Raw genomic sequence first — 25511 nt, 5'->3', positions numbered from 1 at the left:
CCACATCACTATCATTCAATCCATCAATTATGTTTGAAAGTAATTGTTTAATCAACAAAAATGTCAGCTTAAGTTTCTACTGGGGAAGTAAATGACTGCCATTTCCTCTGGATACATTTTCTAAATCGCTCTTGATTTATTTTTAGTCAGTTTTTAGTCAGTTAATCAACTAATTGTCTTGTACAACTACAGACATCCTCATCAGGAGATGAAAGGGTTTTAATTGGATGTATGAGCAGTGACCCTTTGCAGAAAAAGAAGCACTAAAGTGTAAGACTTGGCTGCACAACATCATTTTTGTTACGCCTTTATATCTTTTTCATGCCTTTTTGTTGTTTATTTGATGCAATGTGCTTTGAACTTTCCACTCAAATCTCTGCGTTGTCCCATTAATTAAAGGGAGCCGTGCCAAGTGACATTTTATTGTGGTGACCATCTAACTGCATGTTCAAATGACACGTTTACTGTATGGCTTCAGAAGGACATAACCTCTCAATAAGAGATGAGATACTTGTGCCTTCCCTGCCGGTTCTTGCATGGCTGTGTTTTTATTTGTCCTGAGGCTGTAAGTTACGGCTGAGCTACTATAGTGTAGCTTCCCTGCAGCCCGCCCTCGGCGTGGATCCACACAGCCTGATTGTTTTGTCTGTGGCAATCTGAGTAAGAAGTCCTGTCAGGAGCCGGCACTCTGCTGGTAGTTTAAAGTGCGTGTGCGCGCACACCCGACAAATTAAACTGGTCTCTGCTCGCTGTTCCAAAGTCTACTTTTCTATTTGGTTGAATTCATTGGTGACAGAGCAGCCTTGTGCCCGCAGTCCTTAATGGATTCTCAGCGTAACTCATCAGCGCGAACCTTACTCTGCAGCTGAAGACACATTTGCAGCAAACGTAGTGTCAAGAGTCCCTCTTATCGTTCATATTTTGCCTAATAGTCGGGTGGAGGGATAAGATAAGAGATGATAAATCAGAGGGGACCTGGAAGTCATACACTTGTGGGGTATTTCCTCTCTGAACACGGCAGCCCTGTGATAGCTTGTGTTGCAAATTGCTTCGAAAACTGAATCAACACAGTGAATCCACGGGTACACGCAACAAATAGTAATGTAAGAAGTCGGAAAATCTATATCATCCTTAACGAGGTTTCCAGGTTTGTTTCTCTCCAATCCTTTTTGCCTCCATGTTGGTGGAATAGCAAAGATGAGAAGTGTTTATCATCAGTTGAATCCTGTCTCTGTGATTTCGTGTCACATGTAATCATTGCTAAGATCCTGCAATGTGATGGAATTAAAAAATGTCCCACGCATCGACACCAGAATCAGACCGCTCCCTCGTTTCAGTAAAGCTGCGGTTCTTCCATCGTTTCTTGTTCCGTTCTTTCTCCACATGTCGTTGGTTGTTGTGGTTGCGTTTCACCATTCGTGGCAGCCTCTTTTCATCTATTATTAGGGAGTTATGCTAACTTGCTGCTCCCTGTGTGAGTTTGTTTTTATGAAGAGGGGTCACATCCATAAGCCATGTGACCTTTCCTGCTCAGCGCCGGCGGTCAGCGTCCTCACACCGTCTGGACGCTCGTGATAACCATTCCACAAGCCTTTCAAAAATAAATGGCTCTCGAAAACATTTCTTTTTAGGGAATGCAAGGTCACGTCGAAAGGGGAGACGGGAGTTTTTCAGGAAGTGACAATTCCTATTTAGTCAAATCTGGTTCCCGTAGTAACAATGGAAAGCAAAGCCATTTCTGTTTTTGTTTTTTTCTTGTCTGACCGGCTCGCAAACGGGTCTGTGCAGGTGTCATAAACGTAAACAACTACCGTTTGATCACTATATTCCATAACATGTGGAACCTAAAATTCATTCAGTAATTGCTTCACATTAACCACAGTGATGTCGAGTAGTTTCAGTATATTGATACATCTACACACCTAATTACGTAATCTAAATTTATAATGACACGCAAAATAAAAAAAATAGTGAATAGCTGTAAGTATGTATTCATACTCATTATTTTTTCACATATAACTGAATATTTTTCATTAAAGCGGCGCTGTTTTGAGTACAGCCTCACAGAGCGGCTGGAGACTCTTAGTCTTGTTTTCCTTTTTAATATTCTCAATGACAATGATCTCCATACAGACAAGTATGTGGGAACACGTACTACCAACATACCCAATAAACAAACTATAAAGGGAAATGTTGAACTAATGTTTCTGTTTTCTATGAGCTCTTTCAGTTGCAGTATACTTGCTTTTTTATTTATTTATTTATTTCATTCCATCCATAACAAATCTAGTCATTGGATCAGCTCAGCTGCCTACAGATACCACAGCAAATCGTCTCTCTGGCATGCTCAGACAGCAGCCTCTGACTGCTTTCAGCTTACGAGCTCCACTGATCCATATATCTGCCAAATCACCAACACTTTGCCCAGCTGCTGTAGGGATGTTGTGAGAAAGTAGGCTGTAAATGCCGTCACGTCTGCTCAGATTTCGACACATTTGTCGTTGCAGTAAGATGGAAAATCTCCCCCTGCCGGTGGTTAAGCTAACAAGACCTTGAGGTTGTTTTCATAGTACTACTTTGGTTCCGGGAATAAACAAACATTTGCTTAGATTTTGCTCAGCATCCGACTTACTTGGTCCCCCGTATGGCTGAAGCTTGATGTTGTCATACTTGTTGCGGTGCACACACTCTGCACACACACACACATTAATCAAGAGTTGCTGTGTTTCACAGTTACACGGTGCTGCGGAAGGACATCCGCGAGATGAACAGTGACTGTCCTCCAAAAGCCGACGCAGGGCTCAAACCAGGTGAGTTGAAACTCAAGCTAAAGGCGAATCTCAAGGAACCGGCGCACATCACAGCATGTTCCTAGTCCTCGACATCTGTGGGCTGGCCTGTATGTTGACACTTTTGGCAGAAAGAGTGAGCTGCAGCGAGAGACAGACGGCGGCATGAGAGGTTTAGTTTTTTTGTTCTGGGGAATGCAGCGGCTGAGAGCTCCTGTCACTGTCGAGTCTATTTTTATTTGAAGTCCTCACCAGGCTTTTTATATCGTGCCCCTGATTTTCTGCTGCAGAGCTCTCACTCGTTCATAATTACAGTTAAGAAACCGCTATTCACAGGTGGTTGACTCACAACTGTGATATTCTCTGAATTACAAACGCATATTACAAGCGATGCCGAGGTGGTTAGATGCTACTTAAACCCACCTGTGACATTGTGGCTGAATGCCTCTGAAAATCTGTCAGGCGTATTTGCAGTGACGCAGTCTACTTCTTTTTCTTTGTTCTCTTCCTATGGCTGCTTGTTGTCATGTTCATGTCAAATTCTATTTTCATACTGTCCTATTTCTGTGTACGGATCTAATACAAGCTGATAATAACAGTTGTGTAAAAACATTTGTATTAGCAAAGTAGCTTTTGTGAACCAAAATCGATTGTTAGTATTTTGTCTGAAGATGCTCTGGTTTCATTTAGTATATTACACAACTTGATTGCCTCTCTATATTCTGTCCTGAATAAAACAAAACATTAGAATGGAGTTTTTTTTCTGTTTAAATCTGTAAATTCTGCACACTTGCAGATAAAGATCAGGCTCCATTAATATTGTTCGTATTATACTTTTTGTATAGCCACATTCCATTGTTTCTGACTCGTGTCATCCCAACATTTCCAATAACCCCAGAGCGATGAAAAGTCCAAAAGTCAGATGTAATCCTATCCGAAATTCACAACATGGTTTTATCCAACAGTTGGATGAAAACATGTTCTCACTGCAGTCAAAAAACAATTTGTTCTCCCGTTTGCCATACACTAAGGGAGTCACGCACTGAGGAGTTATATTCATTAAAGAAAGGTGATTTAATGAAAAAGAAAAAAAATACCAACTTGTTTAATCAGATGAATCACTTTAATCGATCTGGGATGCATGTGTATACGCACACCCCAAGTGACATGTTATGAGGTTTGAGTCAAAGAAGGATTGTTCATTTCCCGTGTTTCTTTTGATTCATATTATTATTTTCATTTGAAGCATTTGTTCATTTCTCATCTCTGTTCGCTGAGCTGGAGTTTTGCAAGCAGAATGCCAGCAGGCGCTCATTGGGTGCGGTCATAATTGTGTAAATGTAATATTTCGTTGTGTGTTTGACAGCTCTGGATGCAGCCTTGGAGTTCCTGCAGCAGTTTGTCGTGCCGGGCACCTGGAAGACAGAAGTCAAAGAAGAAAGTTCAAGCAGCGAGGACGAGGAGGAAGAGGAAGAGGAAGGGCAGGAAGAAGATGCCAGTGGCGGAGAGGAGGAGGTAAAGGGGGAACCCTACACATTCTCTTATCCTCGCAACCTCTCAAGTAAAACAAAAAACACTCAAACTTACTTGTTTCCTGTCTGCAGGAGGAAGTGGAGCCGTTCCCAGAGGAGCGGGATAACTTTCTGCAGCAGCTCTACAAGTTCATGGAAGACAGAGGTGAATTCAGAGTGCAGATACGATTGATGTTTTAAGGGTTTCTTCAAAACAAACATTTTATTTTAAAAATTCAAGGAGCCGTTTTAGACTGTAGGACTTCTTGTGAAACAGTCTTTAACGTCAAGAGAGAGCCCTAATTTAGCTGAACAAAATAATGAGAAACATTATTGCAGTATCAGCTTATAAGGTATGATGTACAAATATAGTGTTCATTAAACAACTCAGAAGTATATGAAATAGTTAAAATAAGCACAACATTCCAAGGGGACATTTTTTCTGCAGCATGGCTACTTATACTTATGGTACATTATGCTAATAATGCTTTTACTCACGCGGCTTTGCTAATGCAGAGCCTTTACTTATCAAAGGAGTACACTTTGTTTTAAAGTAAATTATCTGAATACTTCCTTCAACACTGTTGAAAACACTTCCCAGATAGTGATGCAGACTCAGATTCCCAAGCTGTTTTCAGGAGATTGCTTTACTTAAACTATATCTTTGTGTCTACCATATAACCGTGACGCGTTTCTCCTCCTCAGGAACTCCCATCAACAAACGGCCTGTTTTGGGCTACAGGAACCTGAACCTGTTCAAGCTCTACAGGCTGGTGCACAAACTGGGAGGCTTCGAAAAGGTGAGTGCCACCGTGACGGCTCGCAATGTAGCGGGACTTTGGTCGCACTTGTCTCGCTTTGATGTTGACTGACTCTGGATCTGTCTTCCCCTGTTGTCCGTGTTTGAGCAGATTGAAAGCGGCTCCGTTTGGAAGCAAGTCTATCAGGACCTGGGAATCCCGGTGCTCAACTCAGCCGCTGGCTACAATGTCAAATGTGCTTACCGCAAGTACGTACAGGCACTGCCTCCACAGCTGCTCAAAGCTTTTACCTCTGCAGCTTTTGTTTCTGTAGTTCTTTGTGGTTTTTTTACCAGGACTGACAAGCAATTTATAATCTGTTTATTCTTTTAATGTTCATCTGGATGTCTTTTACACTACTTACACAGCCTCCTTTTCTTTCTTTTTTGTAAGTTCCTCAAGAGTAAATTAAACTTTTATATTTTACAAGATAACGTTTCAGTAGTGCCATAAGTGACGTAAGATCTTTGAGAGGGGCAGAGAATTTTTTTTTTCAGCATATGTTGACGAGTTATGTTTTGTCTCCCAGGTACCTCAATGGATTTGAGGAATACTGCACCTCCACCGCCATCACCTTCAGGATGGACCTCCCTTTGAAGCAGGCTCCCAAGGGGGAGGTGAAGTCGGAGAGCGAGGCCGGGGGAGCGCCTGTTCCCTCCTCCAGCTCGGAGGAGCAGAAAGCCCAGGTGGATGGAGACCCTTGCAGCACACAGTCAATCGTCTGCAAGGTGCATTCTCCTTACTACTATTTGATTCAACTCTTTGTTGTAAGATGAATTCCCTCCGGGCCTCCCTTGTTGATTTATAATGGAATCATCCCTCTCTCAAAGGACGAGAAGCCGGATTTGGTCCGAACCAAAACGGAGCCTGAACCATCAATAACTGAGGGGAAGGACAGCGGGAACGACGACGACGAGGAGGACGAGCCCGAGGAAGACTGCCCCCTCAAGGGAGACGCAGACGAGGGCTCGTCGACGGCTCGCCTCGGAACTGAGAGCGTGAAGGAGGAGCAGGACGAGGAGCAGGAGAGCAAAGACAACTCTGGGTAGGTGGTCTGAAAGGATGGTCCCTCCACCAGGGTGGTAAAGATATCCTCATGGCACAAACACATGCTCCGTGCAGGGCTCCTGCATGGGGAAAGTGTGTTAACATTCAATCGGACCTTAAACACCTAAACGTTTCACCAGACTAAAGGACCTGAGGCATTCACTTTCCTTGGTGGCAGCAGAAATCTAAAAGACCATTAGCAGATGAGGAGCAGCGACCCTTCTGACCTTAATGACACTAATACCCAGTATACCCACAATCCACCTCTACCTGCTAACCAGAGAGAGGGAAGCTCTCCTCTCTCTCTCTAACTAAGCTCTTACCCACTGCCGTCTGTGCTATTATTATTTCTCGTGGCTTAGTCGGCATCAGCTGGCAGAGACATCTTAGAGCACCAAAGCCGGACTGCTATGTTTCACCTGGCATGTCATGCTGTGCTCTCTCACTCTCATTATCATCATCTCTCTGTTATTCTCTCTCTCTCTCACTCTCTCACTCTCTCTCTCACTCTCTTCTTTGCTGGCTGGGATTGAATTTGACGGCAGCCAGCCTCTAAGTGCACACAACATGGCTGTGCTCTTCTTGATTCCTACCCTTCGGTTCTCTCTCTCTCTCTCTCTCTCTCTCTCTCTCTCTCTCTCTCTCTCTCTCTCTCTCTCTCTGTCTTTTCTCTTAATTTTTTTTGGCTTTTCGATGTTCAGCTTTATTAAATGTTCCATGTGTGTGAGTGTTGTCACTTATGCATTAGCACACTAGATGCAATATAGTGCTTTCAGAGGCAGTAACCTTTTTAGAGGAAAAAGGGAACTTGAATAATGTAAAATAGTTCCGGGACGTTGTGTGGTTTGGTCTCAGTTAGCTATTGTTTCGTGCCCAGAGCGTCTGGATCATACTCTCCTATTTGTTCACCTTCCACCACCCACCATTGACACTTGTGTTAAGGATGTTTGGTCTACTGCGGACGTGCTAGAAACGACAGGTTTTTGTGTGTCTGGTTGGAGGAATCGCACAACTTCTTATCACACACTGTTGCTCTGAGGATCCCCCTCTCTGTGCTTCTAATGTGTGAGCGTGAAAATTACCATCGTGAGTGGAGTCTCTGTCAATCCAGATGTTCCCCTATCCTTTAGCTTTGTCTGCATCAGTGGTCCAGGCAGATTATGTGGTAGCATGAGGGTTTACAGACACACACGGCAGACAACCTGCAGGCCGATCGCATCTTTCCTGATGATGTCAGTCCTGTTCAGTGTTTACAGCCTGTAATCTGGACGGTGGACCTGCAGTGTGTGTGGATCACATTTTCATTCCAGCAGCACCGACTGTTTGTAGCCAACGAGAGCTGGTTTACAATGAGCCTAAATGAGGGAAAAAGTGATTATATAGAAGGAAACTCAACAGTGATTGTTAAGTAACTGCTTAAGTACTATTTACTTTTTTTTCTTTGATGAATCCTCATCAACTGCTCTGTTGAAACGTGTGCTCCGGGCTTTCTTTGCTGACGTTAGACTGCATAAAACCATGCACATTGACTGAAGTTGCACTTGAGGGAAATTACAATTCCTGACGCAAGTGAGGCTTTTGGATAATTTTGTTTTGGGGCTGCAGCTACAAAATTATTTTGATTTATTAATATGCTGGCAGTTTTTTGATTAATCATTTGGTTTATAACGCATCAGAAAACTGTGAAAAATGCCCGCCACAAGCTCATCAAATCCTAGGTGATGTCATAAAATGTCTTGATTGCAAACACCCAAAATACATAACTATTTTAAAAGAGAAAAAAAAGAGGAAATTTTCACATTTGTCAACCTGGTACCAACAAGTATTTGGCTTTTTTTAATTTATTTTTTAAACAGTGAATAATTTTTCAATATCCAGTACTTGCTAATTATTTTCTGTGGCTTGACTAACTGATTATTCAACCAATTGTTGCAGCTCTTAATGTGTTGTATCTCAGTGTTTATTACCGTAACTGTGCTTGTTTGTATTTCGTGACCACATTTATCACTGAGGGGTGGAAAATCTCCACTGAAATGATTCGTGTCCAGCATGTTTTGAAAAAAAACATTTTGCATTTTTGACGTCCAGCGTGTCCCCGGTCGGTAGCAGCTTTGGGCTTTTGCAGCAGGACTGCTGCATAAAGAAGTGCATCTTCTTCATTGTGGTGTGTTGTGAATTAGCTGAAGAAGGCACATGCTCTGAGCAGTTAGGTATGAGATGGGATTGTGTGGAGTACTGTGTTGTTGCTGTTCTCTGTGGCAGCAAGCCAAATTGGATCTGGTAGTCGTGCTTCCTCTCCGCGCTGTAGTCTTGCTTTAAGTTGCTGCACTGCCTGCCAAGTTGTGCTTTGCTGCTAACCTGCCTCTGTGGCCCCTGCGCCTAAACCACTTACTGGCATTCCTGCACTGCCCGTATACCCTCCAGCTTCGACATCTCCTGACTGTCTCCCACTAGCTCCTCCTTGTGGCTGCTTTGTTTCTTACAACGTGTGTGCGTGTGTGTGTTTTGTACGTGTGTGTGTGTGTGAGAGAGAGAGTGAGAATCCCAAGTATGTTGCTGTGTGTGGATATAGGGTTAGATAGCCTTATAGTTGTGTTATTTCCCATGCAAGATGATTGATTTTAGCCATGCAGAATGTTTTATTTACTGTACACTCCAATGTACTGTTCTTTGACTGGTATACTTCAAATGAACAGTTGTTTATACTGCAGTTTGCTGTAGGTTACACTGGACTACAGTTAAGGAAGGACAGAAATGGGAAGTTTATGTTTCTGTATAGGTGAGGGCCTAGTGTTGTAATGGGACAGGGAAGGCAAGGGTGGACCAAATTAATTAGACAACAGGCTTCCTAGCAGCAGGTAGCAGAGTTGGGGCGGGTGACTGTGGGTGGGGTTCTGTGGTGCTCTTTGGGGCAGCCTAGGGCCAGGAAGTGCTGAACTGTTTTTCTTGCAGGGATGACAGCAGTCAGGAGGGGGAGGAAGGGGAGGAGTTTGAGTGTTACCCCCCGGGGATGAAGGTGCAGGTGAGGTATGGGCGAGGCCGCAATCTGAAGACGTACGAGGCCACTGTGAAAGAGGCAGACGTGGAGGGGGGAGAGGTGCTCTACCTGGTGCACTACTGTGGCTGGAACGTCAGGTAAGACAGGACCTGGGGAGAAATCACCTAACGTCTATATTCACCCTAAAAAAAAATATTTAAAAAATACATCTCTTAACTTTTAATTCAGCTCGAGGGATCACCGCTACATGGGCATCCCTCAGTAATAACAGATACATCCCTTCCTCACAATTCTGCTTCACTTAATCCAGTCCCATGGTCAGTACTCTGATTATGGAGAACACTGGGCCATCTAGTGGCAGGAACATAATTAAGTGTTGGGTTGATGTGGATCACTCCTCAGCTTCCCTCACTCAGTTTTGACTGAATCCCCTGTCTGTCTGCCCCCACCCCCCTAATCCCCAGCTGTCTGTCTCTCAACTAAAAATACAGACAGGCTGAATTTGAACCAATTTGACTCTGGGCATAGCCAACCAGTGGTTTCTAGTTAAACAACTTACTTTAGATCCTACAAGATGATATGATTTTAATGTTACCCTTTGGATCTCTGAAAGGCCAACAAAAGTGCTGCTACACTCACCTCTACCTCTCAACCCTCTCCCCCCCTCCCCAGCGGGTCAGGGTTAATGCAGTGTTAAGTAGAGTGTTAGGGTACCATGACACAGAGGTTAACTAGTGCAACTAGCATTTCATTGTCTCAATGTTGTTGTGTGGTCCTCTAGCACTCTATAAAAGACAGTGGGATGTTCTCTGCATTGTGTCTGTCGTGTGCGATGTCGTGAAACTTTTCATTTTCCTCATACAACCTAAGTAGCAACCTTGGTACTGTTGGAACTTTGTTGAATATGATTTGTGTGGTGGTCGGTGTTAATATTGTTTCTTTCTTCATCGTAAAGGTTTGTCTTTTTCCACATAACACCATGGGTATTCTTCCTTTGCTGTTGAGGCTTATTGTGTCACAGCAACATGTTGGGGTCAGACAGTAGAGGTGTCTGTGTGGTGGGTGGTGTGAGAGGATGATTCTTTGCTCCTTTCAAAGATCTGATGATGAAAATGTCTCTTGTCTTTGCACTTGATTTTAGATATGATGAATGGATCAAGGCAGAAAAGATTGTGCGCCCAGCCAATAAGAATGTACCAAAAATAAAGCATCGCAAAAAGATAAAGGTACGAGACTGGAGAGTGATCCCTTTTCAACTTAAGCCTGGTTTGATGTCATGAACAGAATCACTGACTGTGTTCCATCCTGACAGAACAAAGCTGAGAGGGAGCGAGACAGGTTGGAGAGGCTCAATGACAGAGAAGGCCTCGGCCCTTCGCCCCACGCTAACCGCCTCCCACGCTCCAAGTGTCGCCTGAGTCAGGATGTCTTTTCCAAGATGGACGAGGGTGAGGACAAAGGGACTCAGCAGTCTCCAGTCAAGTCTATAGAAATTACTTCTATCCTCAATGGCCTGCAAGGTAGCAACACTCATTAGCCTGTAGTCCTCATGCACACTTACTGCAGCTTAGGACTGTGTCACACTGAAGTGGTTTAATTATGCTGTTGATATTCTGCGGAAACTAACAGAAGTTCTTTCTCGTCTACCTCAGCCTCGGAGATGTCCACAGACGAAAGTGAGCATGATGATGAGGAGGAGGAGGAGGAGGGCGAGCACAACGAGGAAGATCACCCCGGTTGCAGAGGCAGCCCGAGAAAAGCCCCAGCAGAGGCCCCGCAAACGTCAGAGTGCTTGGAGAGCGGGGCCCCTCCGGAAGCATCCAAACCGTCTCCAGTCTCAGGAAAGAACCAGGAATCAGGAGTCGGTTCCGAGAGCGCAGACGTTGGGAAGCGCAAAAGTCAACCGGAGTTGGAGGGAGAGCAGAGCAACAGGAAGAGAAAATCTGACAGTGCAGTGGAGAGGACCCCGAAAGGCCAATCTAAAGCGAAGACCCGGAACACCAGGAGTGCCGACTGGTTGCCTGGAGCCTCCCCCAGGAAATTGGAGGAGAGAGCTGCCGGACCCGGGGAGGAGAGGGGGGCCTCATTTAGCAGCAGTTCAGATGACGAGGGTGCGGCGCTGGCCGAGTCCCAAACTGAGGAAAGTGAGCGAAATCGGCCAAAACCCAAAAGTTCGCCTTCCAAGAAGTACAACGGGATGAAGGAGAAGACCAAAGGTGGCCGACCAGCTGGGTTCTGGGAGATTCCTGAAAAGAGGGCCAAAATGTCTGGGAACGCAGAGGAAAGGCCGGCTGTCCGCTCTAAAGGCCAAAAGGACGTGTGGTCCAGCATCCAGGCCCAGTGGCCGAAGCAGACTCTCAAAGAGTTGTTCTCTGACTCGGACACAGAGGCCGCCAATTCTCCTCCTCCACCTGTGCCCCCGTGCCTGGAGGAGCCGAGTATCGAACAGGATGCTGGACCCGAGGACGAAGCCTTGGAGGAGCCAATGGAGAACGACAAACTGCAGGAGTGTCCAAGCAGTGGCAGTAACTCTGTACTCAACACGCCCCCAACAACGCCAGAGTCGCCGTCAGGGGGAGGCAGTGTCGTGGAAGACTCTGGTCCAGCGCAGCCTTCCTCCTCCTCCTCCCCGCCGCCGTCCGTAGCGCCCGCCTTGCCTTCAGAGACGGTTTCTGACGCTCTTCCCTCAGGACCCACGCAAGAGGAAGTGGCAGGAGGGCGCAGTGAGACGGATAGCAGCACAGTGGAAGTGGAGAGTCTGAGCGGGGAGCTGCAGGACCTCCCTCAGGATGAGGGGGCAAGTTCCCCCTCGAAGGCATTCGACGTCAGCCTCTCCTGCAACAGCAGCAGCAGTGGCAGTCTGGAGCTGAGCAGCAGCAGCCAACAGGAGAGCGAGCAGAAGTCCAAAGGTACAAGTAAAAGCTCATTTGGTCTTGTTTTTCCTTGACTGAATTCATATTTTTTCCTAAAGATGAAATCTGAAATAAATACACATTGACATTGCTCGCTTCCTCACTGTCTCCTTGCATTTGTTTTTTAGCTTCTGTGAGTCAGAAGCGGCCGAAGGAAGCACCAGCAGGTGGACCCTCAAAGAAACACAAGCCAAACCGCAAGAGCCTAGGTGTGCCTCCCAAAAAGAATAGGAAAACAGGTAAGAAGAGCTGTAGATGGAGCGCCCTCGCTCGCTTATTTCAAAAGCCAGCAGCACTTTATATCAGCCGTAGAATTTTCTATTTCATATTTGCTTAAATTAGAGGTTCCAGTTGGGAGTGGGAATGAGGTTTTGCTTGATCATTGTCTTTTTCTTCTTCTCCACTTTAGCTGTCTCTTCTCCTCCAGCCAACAGCAGTGACAGTGAAGACCAGTCTGTTGTTGAGGGCACTGCCAAATCAACTGCCTCAAAGATCAACACACCAGAGGTGAAGGCTGCCACTTCGCCTAAGTGTCACATACGATCTCCCCCTTCGAGCCATAAGTACCACAAGCAGAGCGACGCCGACCACAGCCAGCACCGAGACAGCCATGGAAGATCGTCACGCGTGTACAAGTGGAGCTTCCAGATGTGTAAGTGTCACACAAGTTGTTTTTGGAAAGTAATTTGTAATGCCTCAGGCTATTTGATTGTTAACATCGGCATTTAAACATTTGAAAAGTCATATTCTTAGTGTGATTTGGATGATTTTGTACATCGTCATTATATTCATTGAACTTAAGTTTTATATGTGTTTATGTCTGTGCTCTATTACGTCTGAAATCCTAAAATCTGTTATTTTTTTGCTCCACTTAGCTGATCTGGAAAAGATGAGCAGTCTGGAGAGAATTTCGTTTCTTCAGGAGAAGCTGCAGGACATCAGGAACCACTACCTCTCTCTTAAGTCCGAGGTGGCCTCCATCGACAGACGGCGAAAACGCATGAAGAAGAAGGAACGGGAAAGTAAGTCAACTCTTTGTGACCTCAGCATCAGTGATCAACAGGCTTGTGTTGCACCAGATGTCTTTAAATTCATTAAGTTTGTGTGTGAAGATCTGATTACACCCTAAAACCCATCAGTGCCTCTAAAGCAAGGGTCAGTAACAGATGCTCCAGACCCAGACGCCAATGTCTCAGGATCGAAAACCAATAGATAATTGAGAATTATTACATTGTCATGGATCACTTCTATTCATCCGGCACAGCTTTTGCAGCCTTTACGGCTTTCGTTCAGCGGTCCAGGAAACACGCCTTGTAAATCCTCTCGCGTGATCCTACTTGGCCAATCACATGTGTGTATTCCGTTAAGCCCCGCCCTCGACTCGAGTGAGACATTCACACACACACACACAGCAGTGACAGGAGAGACTTGATAGTTGGAAAAAGTATATGAGTGAGCGAAGTTATTTCACTTGGCGCTCCAAAAAGAGAAATGTGGATCGCTTAACCAGAGCCTTGAACCAGGAATGGACAGACTCTCAGATGTTTATTATTCCCACAACCAGTTCAAAAGCAGCATGTCTCATGTTCAGTGATATTAAAAGCAGCGATGTGAAGCGCCACTACAAGACAAAGCACAAATCTTTACAGGCAAACGAACTGACTTGCATCTGAAATTAAGACACAGAAAAATAAAGCTAAGAGCCCACTGGAATCAGAACCTTAAGACATGAATTACCTGACAACAATCAGAGCGTGAAACCTTGAGGTCAGAGTGGTTTAACGAGTGGTTATTCATCACAGATAAAGTCTATAACCCCACATTGCTTGACACCAGAATAAACTGAATTTAGATCTGCAAGACAATTCAGATTCAGAAGTATTTTTTTCTAAAATTAAGCACTTTATTGTAAGTTACATTTTTTTCAAAACGTTCTGTTTTAAAACCAGCCTTTATTTTACTGGAAATAAGAGAAGATAATGTATTTATTACTAGAGTATGCATTATTTATAATCAAACAAGTTTAATTTGAATTCTGTAATAATTAATATGGTTAAGATGTAATTCAATGAAATTTGAACAAAATAATATCGTGCAAATTTGACATTGTGGTGTTCCAGACCTTTGCATGAGGAAATTCTCTCTAACTGGACCTCGCTGAATTTTAGTTGAATGCCTCTGCTCTAAAGTGACAATAACCAAATCCTCCTCCTGTTTGTTCTGAAGGCACCGTGGCTGCTTCCTCTTCGTCCTCCTCGTCTTCGTCCCCGTCCTCCAGCTCACTGACTGCGGCGGTCATGCTGACGCTGGCTGACCCGCCGGTGTCGTCCTCATCCTCCTCTTCTCAGAACTCTGGGGTATCAGTGGAGTGCAGGTGACAGGACGAACCAGCGAAAAGCCACCGCACTAAGCACTTAACCAGCACCCCGGGGTCACTGCCCCCATTCCCATCCAACAGGACGGACAAGTCAACCTACATACTGTAACTACTGGGGCCCAAAAACCAGACCAGAGACAAACAAACACACAAAAAAAAACAAGAAACAAGCACTATTTTCTATTGACAATTGTTTCCTTGGCAAGCTAATGGCACTTAAGTGCACTTTTATGAAGATTGTGTAGGGGGATAACATTTGTCCAAACAAAAAATTCAAAATTGTCTTTTATGCTTAATTGAACATTTATAAAACTTGTTTTTGCAAGCAATAATTGTTTCCATTGAATAAAAGTTGTTATTGGTAAGGGATGATTTCCAGTGAAGACCCCTCTGTGCTCTGTCCTCGTAGCTCAACGCGGTACGGCCTGTGCTTGCCACATTGGCATCAAGAGCGTACAATATGTAACTTTGCCTCGTTTCTCTGTCCACCCTCATTAAAAAGGCCTTCATGTGGTTGAACCTCCAGTGGTTGACGATGCTCTTCACGTGTACAGGCGTGTGGTGCTGTACGTGCTTGCATTGAGTCATGTTAGTGTTGCCGGGTAGGGTTTCAGACCATCATAGGTCCACTGACGGCCTCAGTGGATGAATATGGAATGATACTGTAGTGCCTTATTGTTCTTCTTCATGGGGCGCTTTGAGAAAGGGCCGCATTTTTTTTTCCTGATCCTCTTCTCAAAACAGAGGGTCAGCTGGAATAACGTGTCCCTTACAAAAGACTGAGAAATGCCCCATGAGTGAACGGGCAGTAAAGGGCTGAGTCGGATGGATAACGATGGTTTTAATCAGCGTATGGTGATATTTAAGAAGTATAATTGTAAATGGAGAACTTGCATACTTAGATCACCTGTAATTTACTACTGAATTCTCATCCAGGTTGGGTGCAACTGTTACATTTGGCAGTATAAACTGTGCAATGATGGAGGTGGTGAATCCAATGGTCACATTACTCCAATTTTTCAGCCTTTTAAGAAGCCCATCTGCTTTTTTTGATTATGTTTCCATTCACCCATTTAATCTCCTCTGTACCATTGTCTTCACTCAAGATTTGCAACTGGATCAAGTTAACAAGAAGGCAGCCATAGGAGGTATTTCCAGCATGTATTCAGTACTGCAAAACACATAAATTAAACTGAATCCCACATTTTGCAGGGTTTTAAACAAACATGAAGGTATTGAATTAAGTGTATTTTTGCTTCGTTAAAAAAGCAACGCATACTCTTTTGGCATCTTTCTAATTGTACACATGATCCAAAAATAACATGCCAGTTTCTCTCTCCCTACCAAAAAAGGTTTGGTTCTGTTTCCTGTACTATGACAAGATTTAAAGTTAAAGATATTGTAAATGTACATTTATATCATAGAGTGATGTATGTGTATACATTTCTGAAGACATCTCCAGTGTTTCTTTGTATAGCCCCCTACTGTATGATAACCTGAAGTTACATTTTGTTTGGCACTTGTATGTAATTGTATGCTTTTGTTATACATTTGTATATTGAGAAGTGTTTTGAGTCAAGCTATTTAATATCTTGCACTGTTAATAACATGTACCTTTCTGTACAGACAGTTTTACGGTTTTAACTGCAGTTTAAGTGTAAATACTGAGGGTTACAGCATGTTTGTTCTCCCCTTTGTCCTCATCATTGTTCTCTTGTAGGAACAGATTTATTTGAGTTCATTTATGTTACGTTCTGCAAAACAAATTTCATCAGTTTGAATATTTTTTTCTTCTTTTTCTGTCTTCTCCTTTTTTCCGTCATGTTTTGCTTTAGTTTGTATTGTTTTATTTTTCTATAGCTTGTGCTTTGTAAGAGAAGAATGGTGGTTTTGGACGTGGCTGAACTAGTTTCCAACGTGTACATGGCCTGAAGCTTCAGCTGTATGACCCTGTATATGGAAAATTGTCTGGATCATAGCTGAAGAGAAAGTATTGGAGCTTGTTGAAAAATGCTAAATAGTATTTATTAGGCTCATCTAAAGATGATCATTGTGTAATTTATTGTAAAAATGTAAGCAAAGCAGAAGCCTCTGTTTGAAATAAATGCCATAGTTTGTGAAGTATTCAGTGTCTTTGATATTCAGTGTTGGCCTAACTTTTAACTAAAGTACCTTATTTGGGAAGTACAATTTTTGAGCTGCTGCTACTTTACTGGATAATTTCTAGTTTACAAAACTTTTACTCAACTTCAAAGGGAAAACTTTACTCCATGTTTTTATGTTTTACCCCACTAGTATTTTCACTATAGTTTCTACATTTAAAACACTCGACAAGCTCACAAAAAAGTGCACTGAAGATAACTACCCAACAGAAAATACAACCGTTGCTTTTTTATTAAAAAGTGATTCAAATGAACAATACAATTTTGCTCACACATGGAAGCTTTTAGCATTACACCTACTTCTGCTTTTGACACTTAAAGTGCATTAAGCAGGTAGTTATTTGATTGTATTGTGTGTTTTTTTAATGGACTTTAATTGTAATAGAGCATTTCGCACTTTTCTATTCAAATTGTTTTTCTTATTGATTGGCCCTGCAACTAAACTGAACTCGGACGACTCATGAATGCGTCATGACGCACTTCCGGTCTCTTCACTTCCTTAGCAGCGAGCTAACTGCTAGCCAGCCAGAGAGTCTCGTGCGCCGCTCATGAGGAGCTTCAGACATGGTGAGCGGACGAACGAGTGCGGTGGTTGTCGGCGCGTGCGGGGCCCTTTTCGTAGCGTACTGCATTTATTTTGACAGAAAGCGACGGAGTGACCCTCGCTTCAAGGAAAAGCTCCGTGAACGTAAGTGTGTTGAGCTGCAGGGACGAAGTCAGTGTTAGCTTAACGCAGCACGTTGGCTGCCATGTGGCACAAACGAGTCAAGGACACATACGTATTGCTAGAGAGACATATTCGTATATGTGTAGTATTGCTTGCAGCGTAAAAAGCACGTTAACACGTTGCTCTGACTTCATCTTCCTCGGCTACGTCGCAGGATAGATGAGTGATGAAGGAGACGCGGTGGCTAAAGGCGCAACTTGCCACCACGTGGTCCTCCAGACTTTGACGTTACAAACCTAACGCACCCACACAGTCTAACGCCGCTTTTGTTTCGCAGGTAGAAGAAAGCAAAACGTTTCTCGTGAAGGGTCCGGAGTGGCAAGGGTAGGACAAAATCTATTTCTGATTATCGTCTCGACTTGGGCCTAAATGTGCATTTCTGACAACTTTTTTTGTCTTGACTTTGAAGCTGCCTGACTTGAAGGACGCGGAAGCTGTTCAGAAATTCTTTTTGGAGGAGATCCAGCTGGGAGAGGAGCTCCTGGCTCAAGGTTAGTGCCGTGTCTGCTTAGTTTCTTCATGCATAAAACACGTTCACTTATGCGCATGATGCACACTTACTAGACACACCAAAGAGAGCGCTGCAGCAAGTAATGCATACACGTGTGAAACATTGTGGGGCACAACATGTACTGCACGTCATATCTCCTTGCACCTTCACTGGCATACTGATTAGTAGAAAGTTTGAGTCCATGAAAGTCAAATGTCTTAAACCATCTAGAATTAAAAATAATTATTTCCTGACCCACAGACCCCATTATTTTTTTTGGCTTACAATCATTTTTGCTGATTCCAGGTGACTTTGAGAAAGGTGTGGACCACCTGACCAATGCCATTGCAGTCTGCGGTCAACCTCAGCAGCTGCTTCAAGTGCTCCAACAGACGCTGCCGCCTCCAGTCTTCCAAATGCTTCTCACCAAACTGCCCACCATCAGCCAGGTGAAAATTCCCAGCATCCGACATTAAAATCCAAGTGTGTGTGTGTAAAGTTTTTGTTTTGCAGAGCATCCTTAATAAACCCCCTGGTTGTCGTTTGTGGTCTCTGGGACAAGAAAGGGTGCAAGATCAATCTTAGAATCCAAAGCTGAGAGCCTTGTGTCAGTAGCTCTGGGTTATTTCACCTCTAAGACACGAACACATGTTAAAAACGTCTAATTGTTAAATTCCTGTGTTTTTTCAGAGTAAGTGTAGCCATTCTATAATTTGTGTTTTTTTTTTAGAATAACCTGAAAAATGTGTTCTGTTTTTCAGCGAATCATCAGCTCTCAGCCTTTAACAGAAGATGACGTTGAATGAATGTTTGAAGTGGAAACCTGAAAGGTGAGGATCTCCTGCACTCCTCCCCTCTGCAGAGCATCCTTAATAAACCCCCTGGTTGCCGTTTGTGGTCTCTGGGACAAGAAAGGGTGCAAGATCAATCTTAGAATCCAAAGCCGAGAGCCTTGTGTCAGTAGCTCTGGGTTATTTCACCTCTAAGACAGAAATGTTAACATTACAAATGTGTGGTCATGCGTGAGCGAACGTTCTCTAGTTAAGCTATTCTATCATTTGTTCTTCCATACACTTTCGGGCACAACCTCTGAAATAAATATTTTTCTGTTTTTCAGAGAACCATCAGCTGTTTAACAGAAGATGACATCGAATGAATGTGTGCGATTGTCTGCGAGATGGAAAACTGCTATTACTCCGGCTGTCTTGGTTTTGTCAGACGCTGGTATTTGTGCACTTGTCTGGTGGTGACTGCTGTTGTGAGCCTGATGATGGCAGAGCTCGACCCGTGGATGTTAGGGGACAATGATTCCCCTCTTAAGGCACTGAGGGCGAAAAAACATGTTTCTGGGAGATGTTAAATGCCTTCCGTCTTTCTAATTGTATTCCCATCCGTTCTAGTAATTTCTCAAATGGAATTTTGTGCTTTAATTGGAGAACGAAGGGGGCGGGGGGAAATGTACTAAAAAACAAAGGTATGTAAATTATTTGTTGCACATTGCTGCACCGTCAAACATGAAGTGTCTGAGAGTGCCTACACTAAGCAGAACATTTGTTTGTTGATTATTGTCAAGTTATTAATGTTTTTTTCAATGTCAGTAATATATTATTTTTTATATTCTAGTCTTATCACATCTGGAAATATTTTTATGTGTAAAAGCCTACAATAAAACATGAAAACCCACTCATAGTTTCTGTGTTTCCTCTCACCAGTAGATGGCAGTAGCAATGCACAGGAAATGTAAAGCTTTTACAGAAATGCGGCTGTTTTTTATGCGCCCCAGAAAGCTGAAGATTAATTTCGATAAATGGAAATGATGTGCAATAATGAATATTCTTCTAGATTCTATACAAAAAATACCACAGAATACAAGATTGTATCAGAATGACATCAAAAGACAGAAGTTACTATGATACTCTCTCATGGGACTAAGCTGCAGGATGCATACATCTAGCTATGTTAAATATAAATGCAGAGAAAACACTTCCAACGTGTTAATGATTGATGTCATAAAATGCAGACGCTGCAGCAACACTGCTGAATGAGAGTGCAGTGTTTCAGTCTCCAACACATGAGCATGTGCGAGTACATTGAGCCGCAGTGTCTTTAATGTAAATGGCGGTATTGTGTGTGCAGGGGACCGAAAGTGGAGCAGGTCGTAGGGGAAGGGAGTCCGTCTGGTTTAAAGTGTGTGTCTCTTGGAAGACAAATAGAGCCGTAATTATTTTTATCCCTGTCTGCTGCTGCTGTTTTCTCTCTCCGGGCTCTGGCCAGAGAGCAGCCTGGAGGTTGCCAGGAAACAAGAGCAGGGGAAAATGGTTTTTTGACATTAGGAATGAAAAATTGAACGGCGGCCCAGAAATGTCGAGTTAAGACTAAATAGTAGCCGGTGTTCCATTTTCCGTGAACTCATGTGCTGCTCGCTCTGCAGTCTTTCCTTCAGCGCTCCTGCTTATTTTGCCATTTTGGTGGAAAAGGAGAAGCCTGTCGGGAGGCCGGCCCAGGCGTCTGGCACCGAGCCGTGCTGAAGAAGTGACTCGTTGTTAATCTGTCCTTTAGGGCGGCAGAGGAGAAAAATAACAGTCTGTGTTGGAGGTTGATCTGGAGACGTGGTCTGCTGCTGGGGGTAGACCTGCTTCTGCAAAACAAACACTGTGCCGCTGGACACGTACTCTGAGCTGCGGGGTCAATGGAGGACACCGGACCAGTACGGCGGACGCGTGCCAACAGAAAATATACGAGGCAAAACAGCTCTTGACATAAGTTCAGAATGACGCAGCAAATATTTTAGTTGATCGAAAACAAAGTCGATCCCGAGTAGAGATTTTATGCAATCCACGAGGTGTTCTTTTAATTGGATGTAATTCTTTTGTTGCTCCCCTGTTCTATTTGAGTCGACATGAATGGATTATGAGTCAGCGCTTCATATCTGATGAAGGCGACGGGGGAATATATATTTAAAGAAAAAAACAGAAATACAGAAACTCTCTCTTGTTGTGCAGCAGGGGGAAGTGTTGCTCCAGGCTGTCTGTGTGCGTGCAGACGTCGCCGCTTCCCCGCTGAAGGACAACTGAATGGAGGGAGCTGAGAGCAAAACACTTCCAGTTGACAGCAATAACAATGGCGGTGCCTGCAGCACAGAGACCATGTGCTCAGGAGGGCTGGTTTTTCATCTCTCTCTTTTTTTTAACAGTTTGTAATCCTTTTTCCTAATGTGCTCACGATGACAGATGCGGCCCGCTCCTTCATTACAGGCACAGGAAATAACCTGTTATTGAAGGCAACATTAAAATCCCAGGATAAGGGCATAGGGGAGCGAAGCAGTCTGACTGCCGTTGTAATTTGTTTGCATGGATTCCGATCGTATGTCAAATGTCGTATTGGGAATTTTGTAATCGCTTTGAGCTCCACAACTCATTACTGGAGATCCCGTCAACAAATTATCCACAGCGGTAATTACCTTGGCTGTGTTATTCCAGTTTGTCAGCTTGAATGTCAAAGCTTGATTACTGCTCTGAAACACAGAGAGCCATACATACACAGATTGGGTATCTGGCCGGTGGAGATGTCTGGTTATGTAGGAGCAGCTGTGTTTGGGAGTTTAAGGCCGCCAGAAATAACTCTGTTGTATGCGGTTGCTATGGCATCTTCACGTAGCTCTCTGCAAAGCCGGTGCACAATGGAGTGCGCTGCCGCCGAGCTGCAGCCTCCCAGGAAGGTATTTGCTGTCCGTCGCCTCCCGATCATTCTCGTTCAAGGCGTCCGCAGAGGCTCAGATGTCCTCCTGCATTTGTGTTTTGGAACACGTGTTTTTTTTTTCCCCCTTCCCTCCTCAGAGTCTGTGCCCTGCCGCTGATGTCATGGCTGCGGTGGCGGTCTGCAGCCTACTGTACGCTGTCATGGAGGATGGCCGGCTTTGGGGGGGAGAAACATGAGACGTGTCCGTGCTGTGCCAGCAGCTATAATAAAGGCCGGCGCTCTCCTCCGCATTGCCACTTGTGTGCACGGCAGCAACAGACGGCGTATTAATTACCCAGCACCTTCTCGGTGTCATTCACCAGTGAGGGAACGAAGGAGAAACATTTCCAAGGCACGTCCTTAAAATAAAGCAGCACTGTACGTGCTCAGAGTATTAACTTCCACACAAATGACCCATTTTTCCATCTCAAAGGACTGGTGGAAAAAAAGGAAGAGGGGGGGGGGCAACAGTGGAGCCAATCACGTGAATCTAAAGCAGGCTACAAATCCTGGCGGATTTCTCTTCCACTGTGTCTTACTGTCAACTGTTTATCCCATTTCTCAGCTGCTCTCAGTAGCTCTGTTGCCCTTCCTTCGTGCAGGTTTTTTCCCTCCATGTGTAAACCCAGTCTGTCTGTTCAGCTCTGTTGTTTACATTCCCCATGAGTGTGAGCTGCAGGGTGTGGACAGACGGCCCCCACCCACCCCCTCCCTCCACCCGCCACCACCCCAACACTCTCTAATGTCATCCCCTTCCAGCCTCCACCTATCTCCTCATCACTAGATTCCTGATAAAGCGGAAATTCAATAGCACCGCTCCGCCCGAGAAGAGTGAGTGCATCACGTGACCCGTGGATTCCTGTTTACGTTGGGTGCTTTTCATATTTACGTCTGGCAACAACGAGCCTCTCTGGGAGCTGAGTCTGTCGTGAAGGGAGACAAAGAGGATAACAGCGTCGAAGAAGAAAGAAGAAGAAGATGAGAAATATATCTCGCTCAGCATCAGTTCTCCTCCTGTCATCTGTCATCAGCATTATCTCTGCAATCTAGGCTAGCCGTGAAACTAAAAGAGGGAAGTGACACGTACACTGAACAGGAGGGTGAAGAAAGGGTTAACTAAGCAGACTGTGTGCCCCCCCCCTCCCCACCACCCTCTCCACTCCCACCCCTCCTCTCCCTCTCTCTGATCTGCCTTCCTGTCTCACAGGCTGTGCAGTGGCTTTGAAAATCTTGAGAGTCAGACAGGCTTGTTTTGCATACTGTAGGTCTCCTGCATTGACTTGTAGCAAATCCCTGCCCTCGGGAGGCATGTCAGAGGGGATTAATGGGAGGGCTGGGGCCTCACAGAGTTTCCCATTGTCGCAGCCCGGCCCTGCACTGTATTTTCATCCCGCAGAGTGAGAAAAGAGCGAGCAGGTGGGGTGGTGCTGGTGGAGGGACGGAGGGAGGTAGGGAGGGTTAAGCAGCGGTGTTATTTCCCTCTGCCCTGATTCTTTTGAGCCGAGCCGAGGGGATGGGGGAGTGTAAATAATGTATTTGGAGCTGCGGGGTACAGGGAGCCGGAGCTTGGCCGCGCTCGGTGCGAGGAAGGGAACGGTTGAGCGGCCATGCTGCTGCACAGGAAGCTGGATGCTTGCGGGGGGAGGGGTGGGCGAGCCGAGGAAGAACTGTACGAGCTATGACAACACTGCTGTGGTGCTCTGGGAAATGTGGGGCCTCCGCAAGAATGTGGCAATCCTCTACTTCCGCTTCGTGCTCTCGTGTTACCAAGACAAGTAGTTTGCTGCTGCAGACTTCTATGAAGAGTGCAATGGAATAAATGTGGCAGCGGGATTGCACAACAGGCCTCGGGCTGGGTGGGATTCAAATGGTTTCTCAGAAGGAGCTACGCTTGCGTCCTCCGGTTGCGGGACAAGACAGTATCTCCAACGAGTGTCCACGTATTTGCATGAAGATTGGAAACAGGAAGAAGCCGCTAGCCTCGCTCTGTCAGCGACTTTAAAAGTGTGCTCATACAGAAAACCAAAGCAGATCTTCCCCTTGCATCCTTTATTGCAGATTTGACTGCATTTCTTCGCCCCAAAAGGCAAATGTACAGCCGTAAAGGCGTTAGATCTCGACCTCTGCCTGGACTGGAACTCCATTCGGCGCTCTGCTTATTGATCAGATTCCAGCGTGCACGTTTTTCACTCATTTGCAGCGTTGAACGAATGTGTCAATTTGTGCCGCTTCAGATCAATTTTGCATCTAGTTGTGTCTTTCCCCTTGACTGTATGCGATCATATCGGCCTCCAGAATCTGCTTTGTGTTCGGTATGAACAGAACTTAAGCGCACAAATGACCGTCTATCTCGCTATCCGTTTCTCGTCTTTATGCTAAGCTAAGCTAACTGCTGCCGGTGGTAGATTCATATTGGGCGTACGGGTATGGATAGGTGTGGATCTTCTCACTGAACTCGTATCAGGAATGCGAGTAATTGCATTTAAACACAGCCTCACTTTTCCTTCATCCCCTCCCTCTGGGGCTCCTCGATTCGAGTGTGATGAAACCGTTCACTGGCACTATTTTACCACCAGCCCTTGATTTCTCTCTCTGCTCACTCTCCCCTGGCACTCCCTCACCTTTCCTTCTTCTGTCTCCCACACCTGCTGAGTTTTTATGGCGACGATAAAGGGGAGCTTAACCTTGAAGCATGGTAGAGCAACCCCAACTCTCACAGACTACAATCTACTGAAAAACAAAAAGGTGGCTCCCGCTCTCTTCCACACACATGTAACCTTGGTGTAACTTTAGTATTTTATCATCTTTTCTTGGGCTTGCAGAACTCTGTTGCCGTATCACCCAGCGCAGCTCGGCAGCTACAACCCACTCGTTCACCCGAGAACTACAAAGTGCGTTTGGCGCCTTGCATCTTGTGTAACCAAGGTCTTTGAAGACTTTGGCTTTGAGCTCTGTGTCTCATCAATTCCCTACGCAAAGCTAAATTTGAATCTGAGGCGAGCACATAAGGGGGTAGCTTATCTGCCCCACTCGTTTAATGTTATTCATTCATGCACACTATTTTCATGACAGCCCGTGCGTGCGGAACTATTTCCTGTTGTTTACGTAACCCTTCTCGGTCTGCATATGGATGCACATTTCGAGATGGCAGTACAGTAACTTCTTAACTTGAGGTTACAGGAAGCACTGGGTGCTCTCGTAGGGTGTGTGAAAAGGGGCGAGTCTCTGCACGCATTCAAAGGAATCGTTTGTAATAATCTGCAGTTTCGCTGCAAAAAAAGAAAGAAAAAAAAGACACAAATCTATCTGATCACGAGTCCGGCCAGTGGTTGAGCTTTCTGGGTCACGCTTTGATGTTCGCTCACGCCTCAACACGAGGGAGAGCGGAACGCAGAAAGTGGAGCAAAGCAGCAGATATCCCCACATTCCCAGTCTGTAAGCGAGGCGCTCCATGAAGTGAGTGGTACTTATCTCAGTAAATTCCTGACTTATTTGTCATCTGGGGCCTTGGATTTGTCTCATCAAATCTGCTTTTCTCAATGAACTGGCGAGGGAGATTACAGGCTCATCGTCAGTGAGATAATGACGGCGAGTCGCGGCTCGGGCTCAAATGAAAGTCCTCAAGAGGGTGACGTGGAGAATTGCGCCACATGGTGTACGCGGCATCTGATTCTCACGCCAGCTCTTCTTGGGTCCTTCTGGAAAATATGATTCTCCTCTAACCCCAATCCATTTGAAAAATACTGGTCGGCCTTGCGATTGTTCAGTGATCCTAAGCCGCGCGGCCACGCCGCTCTTTCCCCATCTTTCGGCTTTTCGCTCATCACCAAATCCTCTTTGAGGCTGAGATGATCCGCCACGCTGCTGAACTCACTATCGATATAAGACGAGAGCAGCCGCTGAAGAAACCAGTCGTTATTCTGTTCTCTCCATCCGATCACCTCACGCGGCATCGATTAG

At 45.0% G+C, this 25511-nt stretch overlaps 2 protein-coding genes and 2 non-coding genes across 10 annotated transcripts in view; all 4 read left to right on the top strand.

Moving 5' to 3' along the window:
• Positions 1-16546, top strand: part of arid4b (AT-rich interaction domain 4B) — a 36861-nt gene extending 20315 nt beyond the window's left edge. For 5 of the 7 annotated variants that reach the window (XM_068567515.1, XM_068567512.1, XM_068567517.1 and 2 more), the window contains exons 10-24: positions 2734-2810; positions 4156-4304; positions 4394-4466; positions 5006-5100; positions 5212-5309; positions 5630-5828; positions 5931-6145; positions 9100-9282; positions 10287-10371; positions 10458-10665; positions 10798-12054; positions 12186-12296; positions 12467-12709; positions 12933-13079; positions 14284-16546. In XM_068567515.1, coding sequence (XP_068423616.1) covers positions 2734-2810; positions 4156-4304; positions 4394-4466; positions 5006-5100; positions 5212-5309; positions 5630-5828; positions 5931-6145; positions 9100-9282; positions 10287-10371; positions 10458-10665; positions 10798-12054; positions 12186-12296; positions 12467-12709; positions 12933-13079; positions 14284-14435 — 3292 coding nt within the window. In that variant the 3' untranslated portion in view covers positions 14436-16546. The remainder of the gene's footprint in view (positions 1-2733; positions 2811-4155; positions 4305-4393; positions 4467-5005; positions 5101-5211; positions 5310-5629; positions 5829-5930; positions 6146-9099; positions 9283-10286; positions 10372-10457; positions 10666-10797; positions 12055-12185; positions 12297-12466; positions 12710-12932; positions 13080-14283) is intronic. The other 2 variants (XM_068567518.1, XM_068567519.1) reach the window with 2 other exon arrangements.
• Positions 16547-17105: 559 nt separating this feature from the next.
• tomm20a (translocase of outer mitochondrial membrane 20) lies at positions 17106-19496 on the top strand. Its single transcript, XM_068568149.1, has 6 exons — positions 17106-17284; positions 17601-17647; positions 17733-17814; positions 18120-18262; positions 18575-18643; positions 18931-19496. The coding sequence occupies exons 1-5, from the start codon at positions 17161-17163 to the stop codon at positions 18617-18619; spliced, it is 441 nt and encodes a 146-aa protein (XP_068424250.1). The 5' UTR covers positions 17106-17160; the 3' UTR covers positions 18620-18643; positions 18931-19496.
• LOC137780331 (small nucleolar RNA SNORA14) lies at positions 18326-18458 on the top strand. Its single transcript, XR_011077151.1, has one exon. It is a non-coding gene; the product is annotated as a small nucleolar RNA SNORA14 (small nucleolar RNA).
• Positions 18675-18806, top strand: LOC137780328 (small nucleolar RNA SNORA14). The gene has a single exon (XR_011077149.1). It is a non-coding gene; the product is annotated as a small nucleolar RNA SNORA14 (small nucleolar RNA).
• Positions 19497-25511: the final 6015 nt, after the last annotated feature.

This window comes from Clinocottus analis, unplaced genomic scaffold (genome assembly GCF_023055335.1).
Source record: "Clinocottus analis isolate CAN_PGR_092001 unplaced genomic scaffold, fCliAna1.0.p SCAF_8, whole genome shotgun sequence".
Classification (NCBI taxonomy): domain Eukaryota; kingdom Metazoa; phylum Chordata; class Actinopteri; order Perciformes; family Cottidae; genus Clinocottus; species Clinocottus analis.
Note: the sequence above shows the minus strand (reverse complement) of the source record. Positions and strands in the feature narration are given on the sequence as shown.